A 16151-nucleotide genomic window follows, 5' to 3' on the forward strand; every position below is an offset into this window, starting at 1 on the left:
GTGTTTTGCAGGAACCAGCTGCAAATGGAGGCTGGTCACTGCAGTGCCTGGAGACGGTGGTCTGGTCCCCAAACTGCTCCCCGTCCTCCAGCGCTCTTTTCCCTGGACCCCAGCACCCACCCTCCCGAGGGCTCCGGTTCTTGAGATCCGACTGGCCAGCCATTCGTTCAGCCAGGGCCCCCGTGGCGGCTTCTTGGTCAGCCAAGCCCTGAGCTGCTCCCGTGCAGGGCCCATCTTCCCTGAGCGAGGGACCTCCTCGGCCCCCTCCACCTGCTGGGCACAGGAGAGACCCACCCTCTATCAGAAGCCCCCTGAAGGTGACCAAGGTCTTGTGCACGAGGAAGAAAAATCGCCGATGAGATTGTTTCTGACCTCAGCCCCAGCGTCACTAAAGCCTCTGAAACCGGAGGAAAAGGGTCTCGCATTGCGTTCCGGCAGGAACACCAGGTGATATGCCAGCAAGAGCCTCCCGGGAGGCCGTCACAACCGGAAAGGCCCCCGCAGGCATGACGCCTCGAAGGAAGCAGGCAGATGCTGCTTTTATCTTCAAAGCCAAAGGCCATTTCACGAGCTTGTCACTCACTGGATCACACACAAGACCAGGGACCCTAAGGACCAGAGAAAATGAAGGAAGGCTGGAAACGGATGGCTCGTGCCCGGCCCTGAACTTGAGGGTCAGTTGGCAGGACGGCGGGCTCCGGGGCACATTGGGGGATGGCAGGGCCACCGGGGCTCCCCTCTCATGCCCTTTGGGGCAGACGATGAGCCTGTGAATAGGTGATGTGACTGAGTCGCCTGTCTGTCCATGGCACCGCCCCCCTGCACTGTCCTGTCACCTCCTGAGGGCTCTGTCGGGGTGCCCTGGCTGTTGGCTGGGCTCAGGAACACGGAGCTGGGTGGTCTCAGGGTCTCGGGGGCAATTTCCATCTCAAACACAAAACGCACTTATTTCAGAAGCCAACGGTTTTTCCCGAATTTGATTCTCAAACACGTCGTGTTTACTCTTTCCTTCCTCTGTGTTCCTAAATGTGATAACGGAGCCTGGAGGGTGGACGGTCCATCCGTAGGGTGGCTTTTCCCTCTGGTTTTCACGGCCTCCACGCCCCGCAGAAGGGCATCTGTCACAAGCACCTCCCAGCTCTGTGACAAGGACACTGGCCTCTGAGACACGGGCCGCACCTGCCTGGCCAGTCGGCTCTTGTCTTAGGCTTCTGCCTGCACATGGTGTCTTGGTGCCAAGAGGTGAGCGAGGCTCCTGTATAACGTCTCCTCATGTCATGTGAAAAACCAAAGAAGAGAAACAGGAGAGCGAGACCCCTCACAGGCCTATGGCCTGTTCTCGCAGCTGCTAAGCAGTGGGCTGGGCTGGGCCCCGGGGACCCGCCGTGCTCCCCGGCCCCTGGCAGGGCCCCATCGCTGGTCCCCTGAGCTCAGGCAAGTTCCCCAAAGTGTCCATCGGGGGCAGCAGAAGGTATCTGTCACCAGATGGAGGGAGGCGGGGAGCAGGTGCAGGGGTCTCCCAGGCACCCCAAGACCACTGGGTGCAGGTGGACGTAGTGTTTGCCTAGCCACACCGGAGGCCCAGTGGCCCCCGGAGAAGGGTCAAGAACCTCCCTCCGGCCTGAGCCCGCTGACCTCTGCCTCCAGGACCAGAGGCTGGAGACGCGGCCCCTTGTTTAGTCTGTGTCTGCGTGCGGTGTGCCTGCCAGTCTGTCCACGCCACTCAGGAGCCCCCAGCCCCAGCTCAGCTCCCCACCCAGTCCGCCCACGGCTCCCCTCCCAGGACCGGTTCCTCCTGAGCACCGCAGTGCCCCCCCCCCCCACCACCAGCCATCTCCCACAAACCCGGGTGGCACCAGGTCTATGCGGACGAGTTCTGGTTCCGAGAATCTGCATAGCTGCCCTCCACCCGTTCCCATCCTCCCTCTTCCCTCCTCTCCCGCTGCGTCCCACAGGCTCAGGCTGATACCGAATACAGTGTTCTCTGTAATTAGCACTTACACCATTACCCTCTTTACCCAATTTCCTGGAACGCATGGCTGTGTCTTCCAGAGCTCCTGACAATTAAAGGCAGTGTGAGAGGCCGGAAGGACAGGCGTGCTCCCGGCTCGGCTCGTCCTTGGTGGGGAGGCACGGGCACCCCTGTAGGCCGCCGGGATGAGGCCTGGGTGCAGGCGGTGCGTTTGGGGGGCAGCCGCAGTCATGCTGGGAGGAGAAAAGCCAAGGACGCTGCACAAATGAGCAGGTGACCACGGCGGGCCACCGGCAACCTCGGAAGACTCACGTGGAACAGGCCCACGGCTGCCTGATACTTGTCCCGCGTAGGACGGGGACGTGGGGGTTACCTCCAGGTTGAAAATCATCCACGGAGATGTCCAATCTCTAAACCTAGACATGGGAGCGGTCCACACGAGCCCAGGTGAGCCAGGTGAGCTACAGGTGGGTCCAGAGGTGAGCAAGGGGTCTGCCCGCTTCCCCTGAACTCTGGGCACTTCGACTCCCGCCCTCACCTCCCAGTGCTCATGGGGCTTTAGCAACTTCAGCTTCTTTCTTCTGTTTTGACAGATAAACAGAATTTTGTGCCATCGTTGCACAACATCCTCCACCGATTTGATTTACGTTTGCGGGTTGTTTTCACCTTAGTGACGGGCGGAATCCTGCTCCGGCAGTGAGAGGGGTGGTCCGCCTCCCTCCCCAAGGGCATCTTCATGATTAGAACAGGGTCTCATCGCTAACCACACGTATCTGAAGATCCGGATTGCCAAAGGCCACGGCCGTCAGTCCAGGAAAGAGGAACCACAGCACAGGAGCGAGACAAGACATAAACCCCAGGCAAAGAGCTATAGTATTCAAAAAATGGTATTTACGTTTCTTACTATTCAGTGCTGCTGGGGCTGCTGGGAAACGCCGTGTCAGGAACTCTCAGACGTGGCCACCAAACTACTCTTCCCAGAGCAATTCGGTTTATCGACCACATGTTCGTAGCCCGTAGGAAACAATTCCGCACACAAAGTACACACGTCCATATGATCATCAGAGTATTATTTGAAACAGCAAATTTGGAGAATATAAGAAATGAATGAAAATGCAGGATTTCTGAATTGACAACGAATTGAATATTATGACCTCATCCAAATGTTTTCCAAAGGATTATATGAATGCTTTTTAAAAATGCTGGAAAGGGGTGCCTGGGTGGCTCAGTCAGTTAAGCATCTGACTTCGGCTCAGGTCATGATCACACGCACGGTCCGTGAGTTCAAGCCCCGTGTCGGGCTCTGTGCTGACAGCTCAGAGCCTGGAGGCTGCTTCGGATTCTGTGTCTCCCTCTCTCTCTCTGCCCCTCCCCTACTCATGCTCTGTCTGTCTGCCTGTCTCTCTCTCTCAAAAATGAATAAACATTTAAAAAATTGTTAATGCTTGGGGCACCTGGGCGGCTCAGTCGGTTGAGTGTCCGACTTCGGCTCAGGTCATGATCTCACGTTTCGTGAGTTCGAGCCCCACGTCGGGCTCTGTGCTGACGGCTCAGAGCCTGGATCCTGCTTCGGATTCTGTGTCTCCCTCTCTCTCTGCCCCTTCCCCGCTCATGCTCTGTCTCTCTCTGTCTCTCAAAAATGAATAAACGTTAAAAAAAATTTTTTTTAATTTTAATGCTTAAAAAGGAAAAACAGTACACAAATTTATAAGTAGGTTCAACCTCATAAAATCAACGACATCAGAATGTTTGGTTGAACCATGTTCAACTACAGGCCAATCCTGGTTATGTTCTAAGACAAAAATACTTATTATTGATATTTTTAAATCTAGTTTTAGAAACAAAAGACTGGAAAGAAATGTATCTGAATGAAAATAATGATCTCTTAGGACAGACAGGACTTGGGGCGAATTAGATATTCTTTTTTGCAAACTTTCTTTCCATGCACACGTCACTGTGCAGCAGGACTGTGTTATTAGTGGTGTGACGTGTGCCCTGCGGGGTCCGCGGACTTGCCATAGGTCCACGAGGAGCAGACACTGCAGGTGTCCAGGCTGGGACTCACACAGGTACCTGAGACGCGTCGCCTCCAGGGCCGTCTCGCCTACGTCGGCCGCTGGTCATGAGGATGACGGAGCCCTCCCGCGTGCGTCCGGAGGCAACGCCATGTGCGTGTCCGAGAGAAGGGGCGCCAGACACGGCTCACGGGGAGGGAAGCGAGGGGGCACTTCCTGCTTCCGGGGGAAGGCCTCCCCCGCCGCCCTGTTAGCCAGAAGGCACCCAGTACTGTTACTTTACGGCGACCTCGTACGACAGCCTCATGGTGGACGGCCGACCCAGTGCAGAGAGAGACCGGCATGGCCCGTGGGTGTGAACGTGTGGTCTGTGAGTTTCTCTAACAGACTCGGATCCCAACTCCACGGAGCTCAGCTCCACAGTCAGCCACCATGCCAGCCAGTCTCCCCGAGGCCACTCACCGCTGGGAAGCTGGCCGAGGGTCACCCACAGAGGGACCCCAGAGAGCACAGCAGGTCAGGGCCGTGGGGTCCCTAAGGTAGGATCTGGGACTCTCCAAAGGCCCTTGAAAAGCCATACTTTTTTTTTTTTTAATGTTTATTCATCAAATTCAACTGAAGCAGGCTCCAGGCTCCCAGCTGTTGACACAGAGCCCGATGCAGGGCTCGAACTCACCAGCTGTGAGATCATGACCCGAGCCGAAGTCGGATACTTAACCCCAGCGTCCTAATGGCTAGGTGCCCCAGCCGTAGCCACTTGTAAGGGATACTTTGCAGGAGGAAGATGTTCTCAATAAAATGTTTCTAATACATTTGCCTGAATAGGAGGGATCACATTAATAATCTGCTATTCGACGAGACCTGCCCCTTCACAGGCTGAAGTTTTTTTTTTTTCTTTTTAAGGCTCTACTGTGCTTTATACAGTAAAGCAAAACAAAAATAAAACCTTCCTTGAGCCATCAGATACATACTACAAACACGCAAAGCCACAGGCCCTTCCCCAATCTGTGATCCCCACGGAAAAACCCCAAACATGCCCTTGTTAAACTACGAGAAACCCACAGGACCTAGCTCCATCGTTCCATAAGTACATGAATTTCTGGACGGAAGCATTGTACAAATGCAATAAAAAACATTATTAATCACTCAGTCCATGAAAAAAGTGACCTTTCTGTGCCTTATTTTCAAGCAACAGGAAATCTTATGGGCTTAGCTATCAAATTCTCTTGAGCACTGAGTAACTTATAAAATATGCTGGCATATTTTATAAAGTCAAAAAGCCATAAATGGTGGCATTGCTTTATGACATCAGCAGTAAATTCAGATTAATCTTTTCTATTCATGAGCTGCGTGTGGGATTCTTGCAAAATCCTCCTAAGACAGGGGTCAGGCTTCGCCCAGGTCTCTTCTTTCCAGGGAAAACTCAGAACTCCGGGTGGGTACTTGGCATTTCTGTGTTGTTTTGCTGATTTGCATCTACACGACCTACACAAGGTTCTCATGCAGAAGAATCTACGAATCAAAGGCCGAAAGGAATCACCCACCTCGGTGAGGCAAGAGCGTAGTGAAAATCTCATTAGTAAAGCTGCTCGACCACAGCCATTGGGATAAATTCAAGAAACCGCACAGCCCTGGCCTGCCGGCAGGCTTAGCAAACACAGGTAGGTGTCTCAGGCAGCCCTGGGCTCTCCCGGGGGTCGGTCTGATGCTGTGCTGGTGAGGCCGGGCTGGTTGGCTTCCCAAACAAAGAGGGGGACATGCAGACGAGATAAAATACGTTCCTGCCTCCATTTCTCAAAGGCTCCTAATGCCATCACGTCTCAGGGAAGAGGGGTCACGTCTCCAGCTGGCTGGGTCAACAGGAACAGACTGGCCAGGTCGATCCAGACACTAAGAATTACATATATTTCTGTGCGTGACAAGGGCAGACAGCCACCCGCGTGTTGATCAACGCCTAATGAGACTAGAGACAAACCTCAGGAGTGTCCACGCCTATGGCTCTCCAGAGCAGAGCGGCCCATTCTGGCGATTCTGTCGGGGGAGGAGTATGCTTGATCACTTCTCCCGAGTGATGCCGAGACCTGTCCTGCAGACGCCTGGTGGCCATGCGCGTGGAGAGAACAGAACGGGGAACGACAGGTGCTTCGGAGATAAGCCCCTTCGTCACGGGCTCGGCGGGCGGGCTCCAGGACCAGCGCGTCAGGGGGCACGTGCGGCGACATCACAGCCCAGTCCCAGATGGCGTCCACGTGGACACTGAGGGAATCTCGGGAGGTCGTTGAGCGCCTGCTGCACACCAGGCCCTGGGGACCCAAGGGAGCATCAGGCAGTCCCGACCCTGCAGGAGCTGAGGCCTCTCACAGCAGCTTGGACAATGTGGAAGGGGCACAGGAGTCATGTGGCATCCTGTGTTAGCCAGGGGACGGGCGGCAGGGCAGGGGACCTGAGGCGAGAGTGGAAGGCGGGCAGGGCATGGGAGAGACAGGGCAGGGTGGTGACACTGGGCCATGAGGCCAGCCGGACCGTCACAACCCGAGCAGCCCCAAGGGTGGCGGTGACGGCATAAACACGCTGTTGGCAGCTTCCGGCACCCCCCGGGAAGAAGGGGAAGCAGCTCGCAGGCCCACGTCCCCAGCGGGCCCAGCTGAGCAGAGTGTAGGATGAGGCCGAGAGCAGAGCGAGGCCCCAGTGAGGGTTGTCCTGGCTCAGCGGGTCTCTCCCTGTCCTGTCGGAGATACGCAGCCGCCCGGGCGGGAGCAGGTGGCCCCCTGCTCCCCGGGCCATTGCACATGGCAGGATTTGTTCCCCAAAGGGTCTCAACGTCTTGAAAAAATTGTTTGCAGGGGGAGGCAGGAACTGACGTCCTTTTGAAGATAAAATTTCAGCCCAACACATGCAGGTTTGAACATCGCGTCTGTTCAAGTAACCCATCGTCATCAGCGCACATAGGCCGGTCCCCACGGGCCTGTGCCCCCGGCCCCCCTCCCGGCACGGCCATGTCACCTCGCATCCGTGCCAGTTTGGGCTTCGCACACCCCACCGCGGTTTTGACTTCACGAGGCGACTTCTCCCTCCAGGCCCTCACGGCCAAGGGCTGTATTTCATTTGTAAGTGAATGACAAGACCGATGAAGTGATGCAGACGTTAAAACCCATGGTGCGAAGGAAGAGAGGCCCCCGCTGTGGACCACCTCCCTCCTACCTGTAACACTTAAAGCTGACATGCCCCAGTCACCCTGCATCGCCAGGGCCTCATGCCAGCCTCACTCTGGGGAGCCCTGCTCGACCTCCCGCTCCGGGGAAGGTGGGGTCTCCCGACACCCGGCCTCAGAGCCCGCGGCACCTGCTGTTGGGAGGGGCCGGCCCAGGAGGCGGCCTGGGCACAGCGATCGACCAGGGAGGGAATCTGCTCCCTGTGCCAGGCCTCCCAAGGCCACCAGAGTGTCCGTGACCGTCACCACCACACAGGGCCCCTGGTACCGCGTTCAGCCTCATTCTGTGAAGAAGCCCAACTGGGCTATTAGAGCTGACTCATTTTATACCCAAGAGCCAAAGCTGGAAATAAAAGTCATTGGAAGGAGATCTGGTTCTAAAATGTTTCTCTCTTAAATTCAAAACAAGGTTCACAAGTCAACTATAATGAAGACATTCTCATTTTACTAAAAATAGTGGAACGGATCCACAGGTGTGACAGTCCCGGCTTGTCCAAGTTAGAACAGGGGACGCCCCTCTGGGGGGCACGGACCCCGAGACCTGGCCGGGCTCCAGCAGGAAGCTCATCAACACAGGTGCTGTCCGTACACAACACCAGTGCCCGTCCCCCATCCGCCTCTCCGGGGCCGGCATGAGCGGGGGGGAGGGGGCCGCGCGACCACCGCAGCCCTCCAGACCAGAAGCAGGGGCCCCTTTTCGTGTCGCTTCAGCCTCAAGTCTTTCGGCACCTGAATTTCACTCAGCCCGATGCCCTGCACTCAGAGCGGGAGGAAAAGCGTCCCTCGGGCTGCGGGGGTGATCGCTCGGTGACTGGCTTCGAGGGGAGCCGTGATCTGCATTCGGGACCCGCCCCCTCGCTCCAGGAGCACGTCTCCGAAGCGGTTCCTTACCCCTCGCTCCAGGAGCATATCTCGGAAGTGGGTCACCCTCTCCTCCAGCGGCAGCAGGATCTGGGGAGGTGGCGTCTTGGTGTCCTTGTCCGCTCCTTCTGCCTCCTCTGGCCCAGGACTCGCGTGGCCTTCTGTCCTTTAGGGCACGAGACACAGACAGTTAGCCGTGCCCTCGGAGACCCACCTGCCAACCCCTAAAAGTCCCCCAGGAAACTCTTTAAGAAGCAGACACTCTGAGAACCTTTCAAAGCCTGGTGCAGGCAGCCCAGCAAAGGTGGCGATTTTTGCTCTGGGGCGAAGACTGCTTTGTTGCGTTTGGGGCAGAGCTGAAGCTGAGACCCTGACCCCAGGGGCGCCGGCAGGGAGCGAAGGCAGCGGTGGGTGTGTGCAAGGGCCCACGAGGTGGGAGGAAGCCCAGAGTCACCGTTTCACTGCCTAGACCCGGCCGTCAGAGGAGGTGAAGAAGCCTTTCCATCTGACAAACCACGAGAGCCCACACCCGGCTCTCTTCCTGTTGTTTGGGTTTGTTTCGTTTCAGGGAAGACCTTCCTTTTGGACAAATGCAGGAAGACAATTACCGGAGACCAATCCGTCGACACTATGGGTACAGAAAATGCCGTCCCGGGGTCTAGCCCGACAGGGAGATTTCAGTGACAACAGGGGGAACTCGACCCCCACCCCAGGCAGTCTGCGCAGCGATCGGTGCAGAGTGGGACCCGCAAGCCCTGGAGCTGTTCCCTCCCTCCGGTTCCCCCCGGCCCACAGCCACCGCCCAGACGCAGCGGGCACAAGCCAGGGCCCGGCGGGCACCAGGGGATCCAACAAGCCACCTTTACCAGGCTGGTGGCCGAGAGGAAGGAAAGAGCCCACTCTCGCGAAGCACCAACCTGGCACCTGCCTTCTGTTACACACCCGGCCGCTCGATGGTGCTCTCGGGTCCACAACTCATTCCAGCAGCATTTGGGAACCTGCCTTCCAAACACCTGGGCATTCGTTGCTGCAAGATGCTCAGGGAACAGCAGACATGGCTCTCTCGCGATGCCCCTCTCACCCTCTGTTCCCCGACGGGAACAAGCCCGTACAGCCGCCGCGCCTGCCCCGCCTCACAGCCTGGGCTCTGCCCTGAGGCATGTTCTCCCCCTGCCCCGGCCTGGAGAGCCACGCGCTCTGACCCCCCGGAACCCTCTGCTGGGCCTCCTTCTGGCCCACCCTGCCCCACGCTTCCCCACAGTCAGGTCCCACGGCCAGTGACTCCCGCAAGGACGGGTGCAAATCCATTGTGTCCCGAGACCCCCTGGTTCAGAGAACCTTCACTTCTGATGCGTTTTGGTCAGGTTAGACCAGCAACTGTAAAGAGAAGTCCCCTGGGAGGCGCCTGGACTCAGCACCTCCTGCGGGCCCGCCAGCACCTACATGGAGACGTCAGAGCAGAGGATGTGCCCCTCAAGAGCATGGCACGTCCCTGCTTCTTTGCAAACCCAGCCTTACCCCGGGAGTTAGTCAGCGAGAGTCACTTATGCCAGATACAGGGAGGGGCTTCCTGACACAGGTGTGGCACGGTGCCCTCCCCAGGGGGACTGCGCTCCCCGGGGACACCCAGCGGTGCCTGGAGACATTGGTGGTGATCACCGCCGGGGAGGCGCTGCTGGCACCTGGAGATGTAGAGGCCGGATGCGCTGCTAAATGCCCTGCATCGCACAAGACAGACACCCTCGAAGGCTTGTCCGGCAAATCTCCACCATCCACGCATTTGGGGAGGGAGGGGGCAGGCCCACTGAAGGTCATACCATCACTTAGTGGCCGGGACCAAGGTGGTCCCTGCCTCCTGACACCTGCTTTTTCCATCACTGTCTATCCAAGATACCGCAGAAATCCGTTAGTTACCGGCTTCAGGATGTGCCGAGAATATACAACGTTCTATGTCTAACACTCACCAGGGTTGCGCTATGGCTTAATCCAACCTAATACAAAATGTGCGAAGGGAAAAAAAAGAAAAAACATTGGCTCAGCCCATTAGGGAATCTTATTTATAGACCAACTATTTCAGGAGAACTTACATTCTTTGTTGCTTATGTGATTATGTGGAATTTCAAGAAAAAGAAAATTACCAGTGGATTTGCAATTGTATCATAATCCAAAGGGTATAATTAGGAGTTCTTTGTAATAAATTTTCATTAGTTAAAAATAGAAGTGTGGAAACAAGACACGTATTGTAACTTGAAATAAGATTAATAGGAACGTTGTAAGCCCAGCAATGATCACATTTTACTGCTCACTCAACACAATACTTTGTTCAGAGGTGCTGGGTGCTTTCCATATTGTGAAGCTATCGGTTCAATTAGAATTGGTCAAAAGTAATGCAAACTTGCCAAATATATTTTTAATAGTCTCATGGCTGAATGAGTGTTGTACCTTTACCAAAAAGCAAATTCTAGTACTTGGGATACAACTAGCTTCAGGCCAAATCACCAGGGACGAGAGGCAGAAACCCCAAGGACACGGTAATTGGTGCCCACAGGTCGTGCTGGCCGGATGGGTGGGAAAGCCCTCTCATCCGGAAAGAGTTTTGCCGCATGGCAGACCCCTCGCCAGGTGGACACCCTGCTTTGGGAAATCTTCCAGGTCAAGTGCATAGGTTGAGAAGGGCCTGGTCCTGCCCAGCCTTTCCCGCAGAGCAGGGGTCCCCAAGTCTGGGCCGCAGTGCTGGGGTCCCTTCACTCTGAGGGGCAGCTCCCTGGCTCCTGGCTCCCTCTGCCCTCTGACTGCTACTGAGCTTGTCCAGCTGAACCGCTAATGGCCTGCGTACGTGAGCACGAGTGGCGTCCACCCGGCCGCTAAGTCTGTAGCCACAGGGTTTGCCGACCTCGCCCACGTGCACAGGGCAGCAGGCTATTTGGTAAAACTCACCAGACGTGTGCTCCGTGCAACCAGATTCTAGACGAGGCACGTCTGGTCACTGTTTCCTTTTTGTGGATGACAACCTTTAATGAGCTCATCTGAGGCTGAGGGAGCTCAGGCCGAGGGACTTTGCACATCTGCTGTGTGCCCAGAGGCCTCAGACTCGCAGACGTGCCTCTCTCCAGGAGAGGATGGGAAGAGGGCCAGAGATGGCACCGTCTCCGTAGCAGGTGCAGGTGCATGCTGGGGGCATGGTGCTCAGCACGTCTGAGGCACCCGCTGTTGACCCCAGTGTCCATTCGCCAGTGTGCCATCATCCTGCCACCCCACGGGGAAGCTCACGTGGGGCTGGACGCATCAAAGGCCAAACCTCGGTTTGCACCGACGGACTGAGGTCCGCACACCTCAGGGTCCTCATGTGGGGCGATGACAGTGCTCACCTCACCGAGCTGTGAGGATTCGTGAGATAACCTGTGAACCCCTCCGAGCACCCGCCCCCCTCCCCTCTCCCCTCCCCCACCTCTAACACCATCACGCGAGAGGCTGTGCACAAATAGAAGGCATTCACCCTAACGCTGCCCCGACGGCAGCACCGGAGCGGGAGGGAGGTGAAGGCCGACGCCCGGTTCCGGAGAAGAAGCCACACGTGGATGTGCAGAATTCAACATGCTTCTGAGCCTCCGTGGGGACGGCTCGTTGCAAACTCTTGGGCAAATTATGGAAGTTCTCTGGACCTCGTTTTGGTAAAACCAGGTGGTTTGGACAAGACGATCTTGACACACCTCAAAGCACCTCCATCCTGTGATGCAAATGGGATCCTGCTCGCTTAGTCCTGGTGAAATAGTCCAGCATCTGGATTCTTCCATAGATTAGCTCTGCCTCCTGGTTTTGACTATAAACTTGGTAAGAGGCCTCCCACATCTTCATCCAGATGGTCATAAAACGTGCAGCAGGAAGTGCCCAGGGCAGTGGCCTCTGGAGGGACCCACCAGCCCCGCCCCGCGGCGACCCTGCGTTCTCCCAGGTGGGTGATGGGCAAGGGGGCGGCCACGGCGGGAGCAGTGTCCTGGCAGCACTGTGTCTGCACGTGCCACGGTCACCACTGGGGTCCCTGCAGGAGATGGCCAGCCTGCGGTGCTCTCCGAGGTGCTGGTGGCCCGTCTCAAGTGACCTTGGTTTCATTTAAACCACCTCTCTCTCCCTCCTTGTCCTTGGGTCCGCTTCCCAAGGGGAGGGCAACTTGGATGGCGTTTCTGCTTTACCACCATCGTCTGCAACCGGTGACCACTTGGTGCCACACTTCTGCCGAGGGCCGGCTGGCCGGGCGATGAGCTGACAGGGGTGGTTCCATCAGGTAATAACGACTGTGTCTGGTCTTTGTCCCTGCTTTCTTTGTGAATTTCCTGAGTGACTGGGGTGTCCTTGTTAAGGAGCCCGTTTTGGCCACCCCTGAGGTTACAAGACACGGTGACTCGGGGTGTGCCCTCAGACAGGTTCAAGGGAGGGCCAGGCCTACTGGAAACACCAGCACGTGAAAAGAGGGCTGGAACCCTCAGGAAGGGAGGGGGCTGGAAGTCGAGTTCGGTCACGTGGCCAGTGATTCAATCCGTCCTGCCTATATACCAACACCAGTGGGTTTGGAGGAGCCTCCTGGCTGGTGGGCCGGTGTCCCAGGAAGGAGGTGCACCCCAAATCCACAGGGACAGAGGCCCAGGACCCTTCCAGAACTCACCCTATGCATCTCTACCATTTGGCTGTTCCTGGGTTGTGCCCTTTATGATAAAACCACAACCTGAAGTACAGTGCTCTCCCGAGCTCTGTGAATCATTCTAGCAAATTATCAAACCTGAAGAAAGGTTATGAGAACCCCCGGATTTTCAGCCAAGTCAGACAGAAGTGGGGACAGGCTGGAGACTCCCCCGTCTGCTGGTGTCTGGAGTGGAGGCAGTTTTGTTTGGACTTCACCTGTGGGGTCTGTGCCGACTGGGGGCAGTTACGATCAGACTCGAGTGTGGGACACCAGGTGACTCTCAGAGAATCACCCTCAGAAGGCAGGCACAGGTTTTTGGGTTTTTTAATTCTGTCAGTAGGTGTGCCTGAGGGCCTGCTGTGTCGCCCCCGGTGGCCAGGGCAGGCCGCATGGCTCCTGGGCTCCTGGGTCATTCATGGCAGACCCCCCCCCCCCCCCCACCAACCATGCAGCACTCAGCCAGGATCACCGATGGATGCCTTTCAGAGGTCGAGAGACTCTGTCCCCAGTCCCTCCTGGCTTGGTGGCTCACCAGCTATACCTGGTGTCCCCTGGCCCGTAGAGGCATCCACCAGGTCTCTGCCCTCGTGGTCCCATGGCATTCCCCCATGTGCATTCATGTCCAAATGGCCCCCTTTTTTAAGGACACCAGTCATTTGATTAGGGCCCACTTTAATGACCTCATCCTAACTAATTACATCTGCAACGACCCTATTTCCAAATAAGGCCCCATTCTGAGGTTCTGGGGCTAGGACTCCAACGTTTGAATGGGGCGGGGGACGCGATTAAACCCATAACCAGGTCCATCCTCACTGGGCAGGAAAGTGCCACACCCTCCAGGACGGTCCAGGTTTTGTCAACACGAGAAGCAACGGGCTGGAAATTGGGGGCCCGAGGTCTCCCTGTGTGTGAAGTGGGGTGCCGACATGCCCCCCAACCCAGGAAGCACCGCACCAACCTCACTCTCCCAGGGATGGAGACCTCCTGGGTCATGGCTTTTTTTCTAAAACATTCACGTTGGTTTGTGCAGAGAGGTCTCAGCTTCTCCAGGACATGCCTCTGTTTGCCCACAGCCCACGCAGGTGTCCCCTGTGAGCCTCTTGGTGGCATCACCACAGAAGAGCCACGTGCTTTCTCAGCTCCTCAGGCTGCCAATCGGTCCACCCGCCTCCTGTCTTCATGGCTCTCACCTCTGTGCCTTCGCCGTGACGCTTCATCTTGACATCTGCTCTTCCTGCCCCTTGTCCGCTCACAGGCCTGGCTTGCTTTCCATCTGGTCACCTGGCCTGCACGCCATACCTTACCCTGAGTGACTGAGCCGCTCTCTCCTCTGCACTCGCAGGTGTGGGGTTCCTGCAGCAGGTGGCCCGGACACACGATGCTTTCGTCGGAGCCACCAGGGGATCTGCCTCTCTGGCTGCCAGGCACGTCCCTGCATGCAGCATGAGGGCTTGTTCATGTCTTCTTCTCCAGCCCTAGGCACGTGCTGGGTGCCCAGAAGGCAGTGGCTAAACTGTTGACTTAGATTCTGTGGTTGAGTTTGTTCCCTGTGATTTCCTAGGAGACACGTTAAATGCAGGAGAGCCTCAGGTCTCACTTCCTAAAGGGGACAGGTGTTGTGGTCTTTAGACGTCTTTCTTACAGCCACAGAATGGTGCCCTTCTGAGCGTTTCCTCTCGAATTTGTCTGGATGTAATTAACACATTTGTGTAAGCCTTCTGAATGCACGGCTGTTCTCTCTGAGAAGAGTTGTCAAAGGAATTCATAAAACAAGGTTGTTTTGTAAACGTCCTGTGGTTTGGTATCCACCGCTCTGTGCCATGTGAAGTGGCTGAGAGCAACGCTTCAGGACCCAGGCAAGACTAGAACCCTTCCGTGGCTCACGGTCACTGTCTTCTGGATATTCATTAGCCTCTTCAAGCTTCATAGTCCTTGTCCTCAAAAGGGGAGGAACACGGAGGAAGAGGAGGAGAAGGAGGAGGGGAAGAAAACAGAGAAGAAGAAGAAGAAGAGGAAGAGGAAGAAGGAGAAGAAAAGGGGGAAGAGGAGGAAGGGGAGAGGGAGGGGAGGGGGAGGAATGGGTGAGGGGAAGAGGACACAAAAGAGAAGAAGGGGAAGGGGAAGGACAGGAAGAGAAAGAGGAGGAGGGCAGATCTACACTGTAGGGATGACACAGGAGGCAGAGCGTTTGTTGGGCATTAATAGTTTGATCTCAACAGACTTGTCTTTGAACTTGGACTTTCATCCAAACATGCTGTGTATTTTCAGACAAGCATCATCATGTTCCTTTTTTTTCACCTGTAAAACTGGAATTATAATAGTACTTGACTCTTAAGATCTGTTGTAAGAATTCAACGCAGTAATATGAATACCTGATATTTGTTGACATTCTGTGTGTAAACCCTTATCCTCCTACTTTGCCTACATCACTTCATTCAATCCCAGTGCTACAGGGTGACGTGGTTATCATCCTCACTCTACAGATGGGAAAACTGAGATGATGCCTGAAAAGTAGTTAGCACAATGGCTGCTCTATACATAGTACTGATGCTGCTGCTGCTGATGGTGGTGGTGATGGTGGTGGTGGTGGTGGTGGTGGTGGTGGTGATGGTGGTGATGGTGGTGGTGATGGTGGTGATGGTGGTGGTGATGATGATGGTGGTGATGGTGGTGATGATGATGGTGGTGGTGATGGTGGTGATGGTGATGATGGTGATGATGAGGACGGTGGTGACGATGATGGTGATGGTGATGATGGTGATGATGATGATGATGGTGATGATGGTGATGGTGATGGTGATGACGATGGTGGTGGTGATGGTAGTGATGATGGTGGTGATGGTGATGATGATGGTGGTGGTGATGGTAGTGATGATGAGGATGGTGGTGGTGATGATGGTGATGATGAGGACAGTGGTGATGACGATGGTGGTGGTGATGATGGTGATGATGAGGACAGTGGTGATGACGATGGTGGTGGTGATGGTGGTGATGGCTATGATGAGGACGGTGCCACGTGATAGTGGTGGTAACAGTAACGATGATTCTTCACTTTCATCGTCTCTGGCGGCCTCTGACCACCCACACCAACCCTCCAAAGACTGGGATCCAGTCCTCTATGTGGCTGGATGATGTCTCATCTTTTATTTGATTTAATAGAAGGGGAGAACTTGTTCTTTCTCCTGGCAAAGAAGGCTGGGAATTCATCATCAAAATACTGCCAGCCTGTAACTCTGGTGTCAGACACAATACGAAATTCTGCAGGAATCAAAGTCTCTGTGAACCTCTGCCTTGTGGGGCCTCAAACATTATAGCGTGTGGTTGTAACAAATAGTCTTCAGATGAGGCGAACTCTGAAAGATGCGTATTCTCTGGTCTTTAGCCCTGACACCGAGCGCGATAGCGTGCCCCTGG

The 16151-nt window shown here is 55.6% G+C and overlaps 1 protein-coding gene across 1 annotated transcript in view; it reads right to left on the bottom strand.

The window, feature by feature from the left end:
• TCERG1L (transcription elongation regulator 1 like) overlaps nt 1-16151 on the bottom strand; it is a 194164-nt gene that overhangs the window by 13042 nt on the left and 164971 nt on the right. Inside the window, exon 9 of the mRNA XM_023241116.2 lies at nt 8090-8225. Coding sequence (XP_023096884.2) covers nt 8090-8225 — 136 coding nt within the window. The remainder of the gene's footprint in view (nt 1-8089; nt 8226-16151) is intronic.

This window comes from Felis catus, chromosome D2, assembly GCF_018350175.1.
Source record: "Felis catus isolate Fca126 chromosome D2, F.catus_Fca126_mat1.0, whole genome shotgun sequence".
Classification (NCBI taxonomy): domain Eukaryota; kingdom Metazoa; phylum Chordata; class Mammalia; order Carnivora; family Felidae; genus Felis; species Felis catus.